The following is a 19,016-nucleotide window of genomic DNA, read 5'->3' as shown; positions in this document are numbered from 1 at the left end:
AGGGGAAAGAGAAGAGTGGATTCCAAAATCCTAAATATGTTTAGGTCGATCAAAACAGTTTGTTCTAATATCCATGACTATCACAGTATGGCACTGCAAGGAGACTTACCTTGGCTAGACTGACACCAGCAGGCACCTTGTAAGGTACATATTTGCGGTAAATATGCCCAACTCTGGAACAGGGGGCATCTTCCATTCGGCCGCCACACATCCACACCTGTAAAGTAAAGCACAGGTTTAGGAGTCCAGCAGGACAGCACAGTGCACAAATCACATTGTAAATCATATATATTTTGTTTATTTATTAAACATGTAATTACTCTCACCTAGATCTTTACAAATTCCTTATCAGATAATTTAATAATGAAATCAATATGCAGACTGCAATAAGATTGATTGTTACAAAATCAAACTTAACTAAAATATAGTGAAAAAAATACAGAAAATATTCTATTTATGTTTATTTAAATGCATCCATCAAATGCTGATGTTTTAATCCAACTGGGTTGGATAATGAGGGGCCAGTAGGGTTCAAATACCATCAACAAAGTGATTTAAAATTTACGAAGATACAATTTGCTGCGTTTACGGTTATTCAATAAAAGTCTCTTTACTCTTCAGTCTTGTAAAAAGAGAACCAAAGAGAGTGCTAATTAACTTCTACATCTTATGGTCATTTTAGCATATATATGAACAGATCTTGGGTTCACAAACATCAAGAGAAATCTCTACTCATCGACCCTATATACTGTATGTTTTGGGAGCAATCAAAGATGTAAGGGGGAAAAGGTAAAATTGCGTCTCCCTCTTAACTAAGATTTAAAGCTGCATTTCATGTGCAGTGTCCCTCTGAATCAAACACGATGCAATCTAAATAAAAATAAGGGTGAGTAACCATACTCTGAAATGCACGATCCAAAGGTTCAGTACTTATTATAATTTTTTTTTAAATAGTCCATCAAAAAGTGTATTTGTAGACTCTCTCTCTTTAATGCCCTCCAACCACTACTAGGTGGAAGGTCTTACCTTTCTGGTTATCACTGTGGGACAGAGAATAGTGGGAACATACAACAAATAAAAGCCACTGTAAGGTTGTGTTTGGGCCTACAGTTACCTCAAATTGTATTACAGGAGCTCTGGGTGGTTGGAAGTACGTGCCCATTATCATATAGTGGAAATTCCCACATCTACAACTAAAGTGTCCTTTTAAGCTTCCTTACAGCAGCAACCTCCACTCACACTTAGGCCTCGGGCATGGTCAGCGCTTATGCGCTGACCCGTACTGAGGCGCGCTCTCACTTACCAGTGAGCCCCTACAGCCGCACTTAGAGCGGCTTTAGTAGGGGCTCGCCTACGCTTCCACAAGTGCGCGGAAGCGTAGGTCTTAGCAGATTTTAAAATTCCCCCGCTTGCCGGCGCGACAGGCCGGTCACGTGAGCGGTTCGCCCAATGAGGGCAAACCAGCTCCGTGACGCCACTGGCCCCGCCCCCTGACGGCGCGCAGGGCAAGCAACCGCAAGGCCAGGGAAAGCACATGCTTTCCCTGAGCCTCAGCGCGCCTCAGCACGCCAGCGGGGAGCCTGGCCGAGGCCTAAGCTTCCGCAAGCGTGCGGAAGCGTAGGTCTTAGGAAAATTTTAAATTCGCGCTCACGGGAGCGAGGGGCCAGTCACGAGAGCGATTCGCCCAATGAGGGCGAACCAGCTCCGTGACGTCACTGGCCCGCCCCCCGACACGCCCCCGGACCAAGGCCAGGGAAAGCACCCGCTTTCCCTCAGCCTCAGCACGGGCTGAGTCACCATGGACTCAGCCTTATACTCTGCACTGTTCTGTGCAGCACTCTCAGCACAGGATGAAAATAAATAAGCTCAGTTTGCCTCCTTAGCCGAGCTATCCTTCATTTCCTAACTTCCACCCACCTCCCACCACCCACCCTTTTGTGCTTTTGATTTCAGTGCAGTTATTAATCTATTAGCCACGGCTGACTACACCACTTTATCTTAATTTCAGCACAATAAACAGAGCCGTTCTGTGTGACATGACCGTACCCTGGCAAAGGGGCTCACAGCGGGTGACTAATTACAAGGGGTGCAGTCTGTAACTAGCTTGTAAAAGGGAATGTCACATGCCAATGGTTCAGCACTTTATACAGGTGTCAAACAGTATTAATCCCCGTTGCTTAAAAAGAGACCATCAGTATGATTGCTGTGTTGGTCACTACATGAGAAGTTATCACTTCTGTATGAGGCATCTAAATCAAATAAGCTTTATTGGCATATCAGAAAAACATTTCAGTATTGCCAAAGCATAATACTGTATTACAAACATGGAGTTCAAAAGTGGTGACAGAGTTACGTTACCATCACATAATCACACGCGAAAGGAAGGCCCGAAACTGACCTTGAAGGAGATTTCATATTGCTCTCCTCCCCAAATCTCCAGACCGGAGTCATATCCTCCAAGCTCCCAAAACCACTTTCTTTCCATAGCAAACAACCCACCAGCCATAACAGGAGACCTGCAACAAAAAAACAACATTACGCTAGAGGCAGCACACAAGCAACCATATTCTTGGTCCATTCATCTCTGTATCCTTCCTCAGCTGTACAAGGCAGCACCGTGTAGTAATACTACAGTACTTGGATATTTTTGAATTACACTTTTAATAATGCTAAATAAATCACTTATGTAATTCCCACATTCTAACAATATCTTGTTGGACTTAAATGTCTACACTGTACAATAAGATGCTTATTCTATATCTGCCGAAGCAGCCGATCCATTTTCGTATGAAAATCCCCATAACGGTGAATAGGGAATTTTGTCCGAAAATAGCTTGATTGGCTGCTTTGGTGTATATAGAACAAGCCCCTAAATGTGTTGTAAGGGTGGTGAAGGAGAATGTGCTGTAAGGGTGGTGAAGGAGCGGCCTAGTGTAGCATAGGCTTTTAGATATATATACCCAATGTATATGTATAGTGCAGTGTACACTCTCTGTCCTATACATAACTCACCAATGTAAAGTTAGCCCTGGAACCATAGTTATAGCCTCTCCATTGCCTCTCCATAGTTATAGCCTCTCCATTGCCTCTCCATAGTTATAGCCTCTCCAGCCTCTCCACTTTTAATAGGTACCCCGACAACTCCTAATTCAATTCCATGTGTACAATCCTACAGAAACCAGATCAGTAATGCTAAAATGTGCATGTTTAAGACTAAAGGAAAGAAGTGATCACAGAAGCATTCGGCAATGGAAAAGAAAGATTTCTTACAGCTGTTTTCGCATTTTTACTAACCAATGCAGGGACTCATGAACTGCAATGAGGAGGCAAACCTTCCGTATTTTTGAATAATACGCTACTTTTTATTATGAAAAACTCTGAATGTACCGCTAATGTTTGCAATTAAATTGTGCTCTACAGCCACAACTACTGTAGGTGAACTGAGTGTGTTTATAACATATATCGTTTTCTTACAGACAAAGAACAAACATGTGAAAGATATTGGGGTTCTGGTTGGTGAACAAGGCTGTATTCCAGTTTGTAATGCTGCAATGCAACCCAATTTTGCGGCAGTAAGTGTACCACCAATCGGGTGCAAATTCAGAAGAGTTGAAGGAGGCGGAACTCACTCAAAAGGCTCACTGGGGTCTGGGTTCTGCAACTCAGCTGGGATGGGGATGCGTTTGTAATACATCTCCCAGTCAAAGGCTCCTCGCATTGCATCCCCAGCCTGTGTCTCATATCCAAAGTGATCATGGTCGATGACATCAATCATTGGACACGCGATGGTCTTGCGGTTCTGAGCAATCCGATCTGTGGGGGGAAAGGAAGAGAGTTCTAAGCAACACCTAATCAAGTTTAAGTAATCTAGTAACAAGTTCGTTAGGAAGCTGTCATATCTCTAACAGGCCAGATCAAACTGTAATTATATTAAATGCTATAAACAATGCAACGTGCTGTTTCCCACATAATCTCCCTTACAGTGAGGAGATTCAGGTCAGACAGTTGGCCAAAGGAAGTAAGCCTGCGACAAATGCCAGTTCTGTCCTGTCCATCCTCATAGCAACCATTCTCTGCAGACGTACAAAAAGTGCTTTGTAGTACGATAAGAGAAAGTGGTGTTATTCATTCCAGTGCTGGCACATTTTTACTTCAGTGCGCCGGTTTGTATCCAAGCAGTGCTTGGTATACGGTGCAGTTGCCCGGCAGTGATTCAGGGTGATAGTTATTGGTGGATATACAAGAGTCAAATGCCGTATGGCTCGCCGCAGGCGCTCCTCACCTAGCAGTGGTGGCAGCCAATTCACATTGGCCTCACAGTGCGAGTCTAAGAAAGTGATGACTTCTCCTATGGCCACCGAAGCTCCCAACATGCGAGTGCGAATCAGTCCTTCTCTCTTCTTTGTGCGAACAATTCTCACCTTGGGGAAGTTGACCATGTAGTCTTGTAGACGCTTTTTCAAATGATCTGTGTTGAAGAGAAGAGGAAAGGTTCAGAGGACTGATCACCTGTGTGCAGATATTCAATTTTTGGTGAACTGTACATTGATATCGATGGTACTACTTTATAGAATTCCATTAGGAAAAGGAGGGCATACCCTCACAAAAGGTGCACTAACTCTTTACATGTAGTCCTGCAATACTATACTTAACACTGCAAGATAAACTTTGTGTAACCCAGTTTGTGATCAAAGTAGAATAGGTAAATTCCACAATTATTTGCTACACTGTAAAAAGGATACGGGTGTTGTAGTAGTTAGGCTGTTGATTTTAAAAGCGCAAAACAGCTGTGAGTTCCAATCCCGCAATTACCATAATCTTACAAAAATCAAGTTACAAACCAGACACAAATCAGAAAGCCCTGGACTTGTAAGGGCTGGGACCCGCTGCGCCCTTGAGCGTTCCCCACCAGCAGGGGAATCCTTCTGAGCCAGTCCCAGTCCCCTCTCGCTGCACGGCTCACAACGTGCTGCGACGCGTCAGCCGCCAGGGGATGCAAGAAAATTGTGATCCTGAGCGGTGACGCGTCACGTGGTGCGCTGATGAGCATATCAGCGGCGGGGGCGGGAGCTGTCAGACAGCTTCCTACACAAGGTAGGGGGTGGTGTGTGTGTATCAGCGTGAGGGCATCCCTCCGCTCAAACCACGTCCCCCCTCCCACTCCGGCTCCCTACAGACCGCATATTGCGGTCTGTGCCTGTCAGCGCGCCGCCTGTCTGCAGTGCGGGCGCGCTGACTAAGGGAGCGGGGCCTTAGCCTAAGGAAGCTGCGACATGATTTAAGGCTAGGGGCCCCTCCCCTAAGTAGCTGTGGTGTCAGGCCAGGAGGAGGGGTTAAGTAATGGGTAATTGGGGCAAGGGGGAAGGGATCATAGCTTCCTTTTCTAGGATCTGCTGGAGCAGTCAGATTTTCCTGGTTCCTGATATCCTGATCATGAGCACATCACAGAGGAAAGAGAAAAAGGAAGCAAACAGCGCACTGCCAGGGAGTCAGGTGGTGAAAAGTAATATCCTATTTATTCAGCACATAGCCAGTAAAAACATCACCCCAGGTGGGGAAAAAAGATCCTCCTACGCGTTTCGGACGGGTAAGTCCTTTATCAACGGGTAGGAGGATCTTTGTTCCCTTCCTGGGGTGATGTTTTTACTGGCTATGTGCTGAATAAATAGGATATTACTTTTCACCACCTGACTCCCTGGCAGTGTGCGGTTTGCTTCCTTTTTTCTCTTTGCTCTGGATTTCTATTTCGATGGCTGACACGCCACAGTGGACCACCAGAGACTACAGGAGTGAGTAAGAATCTTACAATTATTCTTTATGACCATTATAGATGAGTACCTTTACCTGGATCTATTATATCACATATAAGGTGTATGTGAGGTGAATTGAGCATTATTACGCTTCCTCTAAATACCATTGATCTTGGTATATATTGGTGACTCACAGGCCATTTTGAAATATACCCACTCCGCTATAGTCTATTTGGGGCCCTTTAAGATTTATTGATTACTGGATGAAGTTTATCAACGGTTGGAGCACCCCTCTCCCCCCCTTGGACACATCACAGAGGAAGAAAGACACGGTCTGAGGGCCCAGCAGAGATGGTGGTCGTGTTCAATGGCTGAGACTCACAGATGATGGAGCTGCAGGAGGAAGCGTGGTGGCGCAGCCCTGAGTGGCTGCTGGCTCACATGCTCAGTGGCGAGGATTTCGGCCAGAGGGATCGACTGGTGGAGCAGAGGCAGCAGCAGAAGTAGAAGGTAGAAAAAGGGAGATTTTATTTTGTGTTTGTTTCAAACCACTGTGGATCGGGCGGTTCTTAGGTCCGTGGATTTCTCTTTGGGTGGGTCTGGGAGGGGTAGCAAGCATGGGTGTAATTTCCGTGGTGGGGCAGTTGCAGATTCCGGAATCCGTTAGCGGATTGTCGTTTTGATGATCCTCTGGTGAATGACGGATTTCGCCGGTGTAGGGAGCTGGCGCAGAATTAGCAGATTGAATCAACACTAATCTGCAGGTTGATTTCAGTTATATTGTATAGAGCATGCGCGGATTTTGGCACGGAACACGGATTTTGGAGTAAAATTTGTGCGGATTTAGGAAAGGGAGGCGGATTGATTGGGGGCAACTTGCGTGGAATGGTCATGGGGCAGACTCCCGTAAAATCCATGCAGATTGCACGCAAGGGTGGATATCAAGGTTAAAATCTGTGTGGATTGGGTTGCAAACTGGGATTCCGAGTAAAATCCGTGCTAATTACACAATGGCAGATTTCAGGAAAATCCGTGCGGATACACTATGAAATCCGTAGACGGATTTCGCATCACGGATTGCGGAGTAAAAGGTTAGGGAAACAGATTTTGATGCTTTTTACCCGTCTTTAGTAGCAGGGCGGGCTCCATCGGCGGAGGCCTGGAGGTGTCAGGATCTGTACCGGTGAGCACAGCAGGTAGAGGATGCACCATGAGGAGCGGGGGGGTGGCTGCACGCAGCTACGCTGCCCAAGAGCAGGACATTGCAAGGGGTGTGCCAGAGCCTGGTGCCGTCCATGGCAGCTGGGAGCAGTGAAGCAGGAACCGGCTAGGACTAAGGAGGTTCTGGCCTCCGCTTAGGCTGAGCCTATCAGGGCAGGAGACAAGGGCTGTTGGTACAGCGTGAGGAGCCCGGATTACACAGAAAAGGATGCAGCCGGCCTCAGAGCAGCGGGAAAGTCACGCCAAGACAGGAGTGACAGCTAGAAGTGGACAGGGTTAGTTTTTAAGGCGCGTACACGGGGGGAGGGGGGAAGGTAGAGATGGAGATGAGTAGCAGGGGGGGAAAGCAAATAGTTCGGGGGAGAAAGTAGTCGCTTCTCCGCCCTGTTACAGGGACTCGGTGAAGGGCATGGTGAGCGTGCCAAGTGCAGGATTGGACAGGCGGTGCAGAGGGTTGGGAGGGTGCTGTAGGATCATTGTGACAACAGAGCACAAGAGGAAGGGGTGCAGGGTACTAGTTTTAGGGACACTTACCTTTGCTGAATTAGCCCGCTGGGGTTGCACCTATCAGTGTCAGTGAAGAAGTGGGTATGGAAGGATGATTACGTTGATTTACTGACATTATTGCCAGACTATAAAGAGCCGACAAAGTCAGATAAAAAGAAGGACGAGAAAGAGGAAGAGGGAAAGGAGGCAGAATCTTTTGGAGACTGGCTGCAGGCTTCTGAGATTTTAGCCAGCGTTATCCGGGGAAGAAGCCGGAGCATTGCTCGGCACTCTTCAACTATTTGGATATGATTTGGGAGGCCTATCAATGTTATGGGGTTCCGGGATGGTGGAAGTATGATAGGGACTTCAGGCAGAAAAAGGAGATTAGGAAACAGTTGTGAGGGGAAGGGAAGGATATGGACCTGTAGATGTCCAAAATTATGCCCTATAAAAGTAATTCCTTTCTGGCCGTGGCTGGCAGCCCGCAACAAGCTGGGCAGTAGGTCGGTAATAAGAAGGGGGCTTCTTGCTGGCAGTATAATGAGGGTCAGTGTAAGCAGGGTATGGGGTGTCGTTTTAAGCACAGGTGCAACGGCTGCGGGGGTAGCCACCCCGTGTCGAAGTGTGTTAAAAAGGGCAAGGGTGGATTTAAGAAAGGAGCAAGTGGAGAGACTGGGGAAAAGAGCGAGGACACCGATAAATGCCGGTAAGATGGCATCATGGCTCCACCACTACCCGGACAGGGAGGCGGCTGGATGGTCAGTGACAGGTTTTAGAAGTGGTATTTGGACCCATTTTAGTGAGGTGGAGGTTCCCTTCTGTAGAAGGAATTTGAAATCACTTGAGGCACATGGGGGTAGCCGCAGGCAAAAAATAGAAAAAAGGGCAGAACCGTTTTTCAGCTATTTGGCGTAGTGAGCACCTCAAAGAAAGGCAGGGGCCGGAGGGTTGCAAAGAGAGGATGTGGAGTGGGATACAGGGTCTGTGAGGTTGCTGGATAAGTATTCTTCGGATTTCAGGGGGAGCACGGGGTATAATCAGCCAAAAAAAGAAAAAAACATCTAAGTGCAGGTGTTTTCAACAAATGTGATATGCTGTTTGTCTTGGCTCATATGTTATGCCTACTTACAATATGACAAATAGTAATGCGCAAATCCAAAACTGTGACAAATGTCAGTAGATATGTTCAGAAGAGATGTACCTCAAAGTAGAATATACAATTGAACATAGCACAGATCATTAGAAAAATTACTTTAAAAAGATAAGAACCGTACTCACACTGTATGGTAAATAAAAGCAAATTCACGAATACTATTTGCACAAGCACCTCTTATCACTGATTAAGTTGTAGGAGCGCCTTTTCTTATACAGTATCACTTTTTTTGTATCACAGGTTGCTAAATAAGACCTAGGGGAGGCAGTTATTAAAAAGTTGGGCAGGTGCTTTAAGGGTTATGATAAACACTGTACAAAACGCTAAAAAAAAAAAAGAAAGTTCAGTGGTTGAATTTTATTTTTATTTTTGTCCAGGTCAAGCTCCTCTGGAAGTCTGGCTGTGCAGGGATTCCTATGTTCATTGGGCAGGAAAGCAGACTTGGCCATGGGTTAGCAAGTAGGGGGATGTGTTGAGACCAGCTACTACTCGAGTTATTACGTGTGGAAAGGGGTAACGCCACTCCTGATATCATTTTGCTGCATGTGGGGGGGGTACGATTTTGCATTGGTCCAAATCGGTAGATTTAATGAGGAGCATGCAGTGGGATATAGGGCAGCTAGTAATAAGATTTAGACATATGATGAGTCTGCTCAGAAGTGTCTCCAAGGTTGTGCTGGCTTGGGGCCAGAAACGACTCAGCGGTAGACACATCTAGGAGGAAGATAAATAAGGCTATGGGCGGCATTGGTGCTCGATCTAGAGGGGATTGCAGTAAGACATGAAGACTTTGAACGGGGGTCCGAAAGGCCTGGTTAGGGCGGATGAAGTCCATTTATCAGAAATCTGGAACAATATCCTGATTTTAGCGTGGCACGGCACGCTGGAAAAATCAGTGAGGCTAGTGGTGGATCGCAAGGCCAGTTTAAAGCCTGTTAAATTATCTTGCTGTTGGCGGAAGTAATATTACTCTGGGAGGCGACTCAGTCAGTATTGTCTCCTAGAGGGATGAAGCAAACCTCGGAAAGAATTTTAGGTGGGGAAGGCACTACCATTTCAGGTTGTGCGGTCGGAATGGTGGTGACTTTCCAGATGTACCATTCCGGACTAGGGGTTTGGTGTGGTGGTGACCTTCCGATGAGGGCTCTGTGCATTCAGACTAAGGTACTGAATAGCTAGAGGAGCAGGAGACAAGGGTATCACTCGAGCTCTGGTAGGTGTGAGCGAAGCAATCTGTCTGGGTCCCTAGTTCAGGATAAATATGAGCTATTTATCTGTTGTAAATAGATCTGTGGCTGTTAATTTCCCCAATAAGTTATATGGTGTATTTACTAGGAATGGGAGAGGGGACCAGCTCAAGGCATGGGTAAGTCAAGGTTATTTTGAGTAAAAACCCTACAAAGATGGAATGCAGATAAAGGTATTTTATCTTTGCAGAAACCAGGTGGTGTCCCTCTGGTTCAGCTAATCAATATTTAATATCATCATTCTTTCCTTTGAGAATAGCATCAATTTGCTGCCAGGATTCCACTTAACTACACTGCTACCTCTGAAATGTAAAGGTGAAGCAGTTTCAAGGTACTAAGAAAATCTGAACTATAATTCATATTGTGAGGTTAAATGTTTTAAAATAAATCTAATGCATCTTAACAGGAATAAAATTAGTAAAGTAGTTATAAAGCACTGACAATGTAATATATTATGTCAAATTATATTACAATTTACACACAATATATTTGCTTATACATTCAAATGTACAAAAAAAATGTAGGAAACTGCACTAGTGAAAAGTACACCAAAGAGGGGCCTAATTGGAGGCACTTGCAGCAATAAACTGTTGATATGACAGTACGTTTACAATAGAAATGGAATAATAGACATCAAATAATAATAATATTAGCATGTTCTTGTAAAGCGCTGCTAGTTTTTACATATGTGCTTTAGGCTAAGGCCCCGCTGCACACGTCCGCTTGGCCGCCTTGCTTGCCTTCGGCGCGTGCAATTCACTGCACCGCGATGCGGTGAATTTTTTCCGGTGCGGGGGGAGTGGCCAAAACAGGTGGGGGGGGCGTGGCCATGACGTGACGTGGCCATGACGTGAGGGGGCGGGACCATCACACAGCCCCATAGCACAGCGCTGCAGCCCATCAGCCGCCTCTGCAATTGACCGCTCCCTGCGGTCTGTAGGGAGCGGGAGCTGGGGCGTGGTTTGAGCGGAGGGCTCTCATGCTGCCCCCCCCCCCAAACCTGTCGGTCCCTCTCTCCCCCTCCCGGAGCCCCCCTTCTCTCCCCTCCTCCCGGAGCAGAGACAGCCTGCAAAACGGGCACCAGAGGGGAGGGGAGGAGGTGGGGGGGGGGGGTGCGCTATGCACGGCTGCACAGACAGGGTAGCCACCTCCCTTCCCTCCTCATTGGCTGACTGCTGCACCACGTGACGCGTCAGCGCTTCTGATCACCAGAAGCTTGCAGCATCGGCTGGCTGACGCGTCACAGCACGCAGTCAGCCACGTCTGAAGGAGCCAGCGGGGTCCTTCAGACTGGAGGAAAGGAGCTGGTGGCGCGCGGCCGCGCGTGCCGCCGGACACAGCGGGACCAAAGCCTTACAGAGACATTTTGCAGACACAGTCTCTGCCCCGTGGAGCTTACAATCTATGTTTTTGGTGCCTGAGGCACAGGGAGATAAGGTGACTTGCCCAAGGTCACAAGGAGTGAACATACTGTAGAACAATGTTGTCTTGGACATATAAAACTTATTAGTAGATTGAAGGCCGAGTCTAAAAGCATGGACATGGATTTTCTTTCTTCAATTCGATGAACATTTTGTCTCCTGCTCAGATGCAATATTTATGATTAAAAAGTAATCAGGCATAGTTGAGAATGGACATTTCCCCCCTAAATACATCTTGAAAATAGACATTCAAGCTATACGTGTGCTCTTAAAATGCTAGAAGTATTCGGACCCATTGAACAGCAAGCAATGCCACAAGAATTAATTATGAAATTATGCATACTATAAATCAATATCTTACAATAAACCACATCTACAGTTTTATTCTGTTTTTAACTTGCCTAACAGAACTTACCCCCATGGCTACATGAGTGAAATATACCTCACTGTGAAGCAACGTCTCTCACATTAAAGAAACAACTGTGTTAACTTTTCGCCAAACATGCTGCAAGACATTAAAGCTTTACTCGTTTAATAATTTAGGTGTTTCATGGGAATAAGCCAAAAAGAACTATGTGGGGAATAGAAAGAACAGAGAACCTCATGTTGCTGTATTTGTAAGCTCTTCCAACGTTCCCAGCCCTTTAAGGCGCCGCAGACTGGTTTTGGGGTTTCTTTGTGTTTGTATTTGGGAGCTGTCCATTAGAAAAATAATGTGAGCAAGGAGTTAACCTCATGAAATGCATGGAGTTAGTATAGTAGCACAAAATGTATGGGGGCTCAACATGACAAGAATAGGACTAGCAGTTTAGGCGCAAAATGCCAGGCAATTACATTTTCCATTTTGGCTTGAAATGATCAATTTATGGTTACGCTTAGTCACCCCCGAAAAGTTTGGTCCCTTTACAAAGGGGCCACGTGGGTGGGAGTCAACTACAGAATAGGACCAAAAAAGGAGAATGCTGGGCATTTAACGATAAGCATTGTCCACGAGGGGGAGGAGTGCAGAGGGTGCAGGGGAGAGGCTGCAAGTACAGGCATGCAATCAGTGTGGCAGGAGCCACCTCATAAAAAGTAGCTTTAGGCGGTTAGGTATCTACAATCATGCAGGTAACAATGGGGCCTTACAAAAGCCCCAAACACCGGTCAGCCTTAGTAGCCTGAGCCCATGTTTGCAAGTTTAGCCCAATCCCAAAAAAAGCAGCATTTATAGAAGCGGGGGTTACATGCAATGCGTCCCACGACCTATGTCACGTCGAATACCAGTAATTCGACACAGCCATAGGTATCATAAAAACCTACAGGAAAGGAGCCCTGACTGCAAAAAATTGACAGAATCAGCTTTTCAGCTGTTGCCCCTGGCCATAAGCAGTTTCAGATTCTCAGGTTGCGAATTCTAAGCGGCATATTACACTGACAAATGTCCCTATGTAATGAGGCACATCATGCGCATATTTCGAAGCATTCAGCACCTTTTTGCATTGGTGCATAGTTAACAGAAACTAGCACAATAGTGCACTACTTGGATGATTTCCCTGTTGTGCAAGCGGCTGCTGGAAAGTACTGAATGGCTCATGCAGGAGTTAGGGGTCCAAATAGCAAAAGACAAAAAACAGAACACACGGCAGAAACATTGTAATTTCTGGGTATTGAGATTGACACTTGGCTAAGGCATCACGTTTGCCCCACAGACAAAATCTAGAAGATAAGAACTAGCATATTTCAGTATAAAGAGGCTAGAAAAGCAACCCTAAAACAGATGTAGTTGCTGCTGGGTTTCCTGAATTTCACCTGTAGGGTTATTTCCATGGGCAGAATCTTTAACCGTAGGTTAGAGAGGGCTACCGCAGGGATAAAAAAAGCTCCAACACCGCATTAGAATTACAAAAGAGGTGAGGGCAGACCTTAGAGTAAGGGAAGGGTTTCTCAGCGGGTTCAACGATAAAAGGTTGTGGGTAGAGAACAGCCAAACAAATCAGAAACAGCAGTTTACTGAGGCAGCTGGGGCAAGTGGCTTTAGAGCATACTTCAGAGGGCAGTGGTGCACCGTGCCATGGTCATTGGACTGGGTAGAGGCAGGTCCAACCAAAAACTTGGCTTTCCTATAGCTATTCCCCAAAATTAATCGCAGTAGAGTTAGGGGCCAACAAGCTTAGCAACAAACACATAATATTCTGGTCAGATAAACTGGGGGTAGCCAACGCGGTATTTATTTATTTTATTTGTAAAATGTTTTACCAGGAAGTAATACATTGAGAGTTACCTCTCGTTTTCAAGTATGTCCTGGGCACAGAGTTATGATGACAAATAATACATGGTTACAAATACATAGTTACATAAGTGAGCAGAGTTATACATTATATACTGTACAAGACATTGCATGCACAGTTAAAGATAATATATATTATAGGCGTATGTAACAGTTACAGACCAGATTAAAATGTGAGACAGCTTTAGTTTTGAAAGAACTTAGACTGGTGGTGGTTGAGAGTCTCCGGTAGATTGTTCCAGTTTTGGGGTGCATGGTAAGAAAAGGAGGAGGGGACGGATACTTTGCTGAACCGTGGGACCATGAACAGTTTTTTTGGAGTCAGATATCAGATGATAAGTGCTGCATGTAGTAAGGGTGAGGAGCTTGTCCAGATAGACGGGTAGCTTGCCCAGAAAGTATTTGAAGACAAGACAGTAGAGATGAACTTTGCACCTAGACAAGTGATGACCAACCTAGTGCTTTGAGCATTTCGAAGTGATGTATGTTGTAGTTGCATTGGAGAACAAAACGGCATATTGAATTGTAGAGGGTGTCAAGTTTGCCACGGTGGGTTTGGGGTTCCGAGCCGTATATTATGTCCCCATAGTCGATAATTGGCATTAGCATCTGCTGTGGGATACGCTTTCTGACCAGCAGACTTAGGGAGGATTTGTTTCTATAAATTACACCTAGTTTGGCATAGGTTTTGGATGTCAAGGTATCAATGTGCATCCCAAATGTTAAATGGGAGTTAAACCATATTTAAAACTAGTAACAGGGGCTAGGGTGGTATTAGCGTTGATTCTGATCTGGAGCTCAGTCATTGGAAGCTTTAAAAAATTTGCCTTGGTCCCAAATACAAGTGTTACAGTATTGTCTGTTTAAAAACAGTTTGTTTTGGGAAATCCAATTTTCAAGTCTCAAAAAGTCAGATTGAAGTATGTGTTCAAGGTCGGAGAGGGCTAGGTCTGTGTGCATATAAGATTGTGCCATCTGCATACATGTGTATTGAAGATCCCTTACAAGTTGTAGGAAGATCATTGATGAACACAGAAGAGTAGGGGCCCCAGAACAGTCTTGCAGGACACCACAGGTGATATCAAGGGGTTGGAGTTAGAGCCTGAGATGGACACATGTTGGGATCTACCTGATAGGTAGGAATGAAACCAGTTTAAAGCATGCTTCCCTATTCCAGAGTACTGGAGTTTGTTAAGCAAGATAACATGATCAACAGTATCAAAAGCCTTTGCAAAATCTAGGAATATTGCACCAGTGATTTGTCCCAGCTCCATTCCACACTGGATCTCATTGCAAACTTTTAGCAGGGTAGTTACCGTGGAGTGTTTGGGGTTAAAGCCACATTGGAATTGGCTAGTTGTGTGCAGTCTGTAGGGAGAGGCTGTAGTAATTAAGGGGGGGAGGGGTTAAAAGTGCAGGCTAACAAGCATGGGATCATAGTGTGGTCAGATAAGCTCACCATTTGATGCCTTGTGTAGACAAGTTTGCAGAAGGTGCAGTCCCCACCCACTAATCAAACTATAGTCTAACTATATATTCTCACTTAAAGACGATCACTTAAGATGCATAATTTTAGATGCCAATGCTACCCTGCCAATGCTTTCCCTTAGGCGGTATACAGCCTATCAGCAACATCACCACCAGTGACAAGATTGGAAAGATGGAAAGCAACAAACTTTAAGGCAAAGCATGTCCCAGGTAGGCAGAACAAAATTGCAGACTCATTATCCCGTTTTAAATGGATAGCCGACAGGCAGGCAGCACCAGCCGTGCAGGCAAAAGGTCTAACGGGCCCAAATCACCTTTGGCAGATAGGGCAGAGGGATTAATCGATATGGTCCAGAAATCACTAGCCCTGCACACGTGGAATGTGCAGTGTTCGACAAACCTATACATTTGCTCGCCCCGGGCGAGTAAATATTGGCCCAAGCAGCACACGTTTGGTACTAGGTGGCGAGTAGATTTTTTTGTGTGGCGAGTAGATTTTTTGGTGATTTGTCAACCACTGGGAATGTGTATAACAACGCCAGGCAGAAATGGCGAGCGTTCAGGAAGACCGCAACAGTAAGGAGTAAGGCGGATGGCACTCAAAAATCTTTCACTTCTTACTGACCCAAAAACATGCAGGATGTCCCGTGCAAAAGCAGGTTGCACGCTAGCGGGCGTCACGTATGGCCCACCTGTGAGCACATAACCTGCATACAGGACAAGTGTTAATACGCAACTCGCAAGCTGGCCCACCTTCACCTTCACAAAGGTCCCTCAAATGAACAATATCTCCCCTCAATTCGTCCCCATAAACCATCTGTCATGACCAGCACACAAGTGAGCACGTGACTTAGATATAAAACCAGGTTTAATAGACACGGCTACTCCAGCAAACTCGCCTTTCTCCTACGCAAGGTATTTTCAATTAACCCCTTACTCAATTGCAATCATATCCATATCTGCCAGGGTCTCAGATCCCTGTTTATTATAGAAAAAACTATGCACTTAACACACAAATATATTGTTGCAAAAATGTGTCTGAATATGTAAATACTCTCACCAGAGCATTCAGAGCTCCAAAGCATTACTTAAATAATTGTTTAATATATACAAAAATACAGTGCTTTAGATCAGGGGACGCAAACTTTTTTTCCCTGTGCCCCCCTGCCGGCGGGGTCCCCTCACCTCTGCGCCCCCCCTTAACCCCGCTCCGGTGTCGGGTCCAACGTCATGACGTCACGTGTAAGAAGCTGCCAGAGCCAAGGTAAGTTAGGTTTACAGAGGCCCTGTAGCTCCCCCCCACTTAATTTAAGTGCCTTCGGGAAGGGCGCGGGGCCTCTGTAAACCCCGAGCCCACCCCTCACTCAGTCTCGCGCCCCCCAAGTTTGCGCACCACTACTTTAGATAACAGAAAAAGTTAATTACAAGAACATACAATTAGAATAAATGTAAAACAGTTTCTTAATATAACAGGATAAAACATATAACAGAAATCCCTATACTGTATGTTACCATGTTCCATAAATTTTCCCCCAGAGGGGTCACTGGCATATAAATATGAAAATTCACGTGTTTAGTCCAAAACACACCTCTGTTGAATTCTGATTTCATAACTCCAGGGTAAGCCCTATATACCATTCTTTTCGTATTGATACAGCATAAGGCGACACCTGTCGTAAATCAGCTGCTATGTTAACAGTTAAATGACGGGGGGGGGGGGGGGGGGGGACTACTAACAAACGACGTTTACTAATGTATAATGTACATCAGGCAAAGGTAGGACAGTGACCTATGGTACAGTTCTAACATTTTTTCTGTGTCCCCAGTGAAAAAAACCTAGTAAAAACGCTTTGGCTGGTAGGCCAATCTTATTCACTGAGCCCGGGAGCAGGCACAGAGCAGACTGGGCGGTCTGCAACTAAGCATATCGTGAGAATTAACATACAATGGCTTGGTAAGAGAGGAATGCACTGGGTAGACTTGCTACCAACCTCGGCAAAAGCTCTAGCAGACTATAAGACAGTTTGCCAGACTAAATCTTGATCCATCTAGGGGGAAATGATCTGGGCCGCTAGACCTAATCTTCCGGATGCAGTCATAATTTGGTCAGAGAGTATCCCATGATTAGCGTGGAGGGAGGCCTCCAGCTGGGCCGGTATGGAGAAAACAAGAAAAGAATTAAACATAGTCATCAGTAGGTTCATCTTCTCTTGCAGAGGTAAAACAGTGAGAGACATGTATTACGATGACAGGAAAGGTAATTGGCACAGAGTTGTATAAAAAATATCAGTCAGCCCCTACAGGTTATACACAGTCGCACCTTGGGCTGGGTGTTCGGCCCCAGTAAGTGGCCTCAATGGGTCGTCCAGGTGGCAGAACAGTCAAGCCAGCCAACTTAAGTATGCCAGGAAAATGCAAAGAAGAAAGGCGCTGACTGTACTGTGGTTAAATTCCCAGAAGAGATTGGGCAGGCTGGAGGTGCCGACTTTGTGGTCGGGCTGGACCCCTGCAAATTTAAGGTGAAAAGATGGGTGTGAACTGTGCAATTTGGTCCAGGCAGCCACAAGGCGGGACAGAGAGGAGTATTTCTGGGTAGGGAGATCAGCCGGAGTAGGGCAGTCAAGGGTCTCTCCTCTCATACTTCTTGCAGTATGCACAGGTTCGTCTGCATACTTGGACTAGCGGCTGCCTGACAGTTTTTTACATCATGTTGCTAAATAACAGAGCTGTGACCTCATTTTACTTGCACTACAAACTGTGTTGGCTCAATTTTTCAGGTGTGGGTAAAATCGAAGAGTAGGCACGTTAAGCCTTTAATGAGAATTTTATAGCTCCAACAGGTTTCAATCACAATTTAAGCACCAATTATGAGAGTAAGATGTATGTCAATGGTAAAGGGCAATCTCGAACAAAAGGGCAACAAAGCAAAACTGATACCTCTCCACCATACAGCAATCTTTGGTGATAGAGCAGAGGGGAGGTCTGGGTAAAAAAATTAAGAGGCATTCAGGGAGGTAATTATGTTTCTGGCAGACAGAACACAGCTAAATAATTTACACTGATTGCTGGGAAAAAGAGAACATCTGTTGAAATTTAGCATGAAGATTCCTACATTGACAGAGCTGCCAAAGCCTATGAAATTATTTATCAGGCAGATGAAAGATACTAAGCATTCTGATATCAGGATTGTCACGGCTATCGTTCGTCTGTTTCAAATGCGACATGGGGCAAAAATGCACAACTGTTCTAAAATGCTGTTTTTTCTGCTCTGTTTTGCAGCTGAATACTGGATAAATGCTATGAATTGAAAAGCACGTAGTAGTCCAAGTAAAGGTGCACTCATGTTAAATAATGCCAGGCGTGCACAGCAACAGTCCCGCTGCAAGCAGAACCACAGATATAGGCTGGAAATAGAGGCACTCCACGGGTCTTCCAAAAAAAGGCAGGGAGGGTTACATAACCTTGACTTATTCTACACTTAGGGAAGTGTAGGAGTTTTGTTACCAGGCTTAATATGTTTTGGACAAAGGATTGAACTTAATAACCCATACTTCTGAGAATATAGGAAAAACAGATAGTAATTAACTAAATAATGTGTCATACTGGTAGGGTGACCAGATTTTCAAAATGAAAAACCGGGACACTTTAAAACATTATTTATAAAACAATGTACATCACGTCACGCCCCCCCCCCCCCTCCTCGTTGCCATGACACTAACGTCTGGCGGTGACATGTTGCCATGACAATGTGGCATCACGTGATGCCTCGTCACCATAATGCATCCCATTGTCATGTCAACTTGATGCCCCGTGACGACAAGGAGCAGCTCGTTGTTATGGCAATGTGTATTACGTGACGTCGCGCAGCCATGTTGACGGAATTTGGAGGGGAGGATACAGCCAAAGGCAAGATAAATAAATATGTGTGTTTCTATATACAGAGGTAGGCCCTGCAGTGGGTGTTTGTGTGTATAGGGG

General features: G+C 45.4%; 1 protein-coding gene across 1 annotated transcript in view; it reads right to left on the bottom strand.

The window, feature by feature from the left end:
- GALNT10 (polypeptide N-acetylgalactosaminyltransferase 10) overlaps positions 1 to 19,016 on the bottom strand; it is a 136,780-nt gene that overhangs the window by 10,247 nt on the left and 107,517 nt on the right. Inside the window, exons 5-8 of the mRNA XM_075602151.1 lie at positions 4,283 to 4,468; positions 3,630 to 3,813; positions 2,399 to 2,516; positions 110 to 217 (exon numbers count right to left, since the gene is read on the bottom strand). Of these exons, the coding sequence (XP_075458266.1) occupies positions 110 to 217; positions 2,399 to 2,516; positions 3,630 to 3,813; positions 4,283 to 4,468 (596 nt within the window). The remainder of the gene's footprint in view (positions 1 to 109; positions 218 to 2,398; positions 2,517 to 3,629; positions 3,814 to 4,282; positions 4,469 to 19,016) is intronic.

Source organism: Ascaphus truei, chromosome 5, assembly GCF_040206685.1.
Source record: "Ascaphus truei isolate aAscTru1 chromosome 5, aAscTru1.hap1, whole genome shotgun sequence".
NCBI classification, from domain to species: domain Eukaryota; kingdom Metazoa; phylum Chordata; class Amphibia; order Anura; family Ascaphidae; genus Ascaphus; species Ascaphus truei.
The sequence above is the reverse complement of the archived record's forward strand: the minus strand, read 5'-3'. Positions and strand labels throughout refer to the sequence as shown.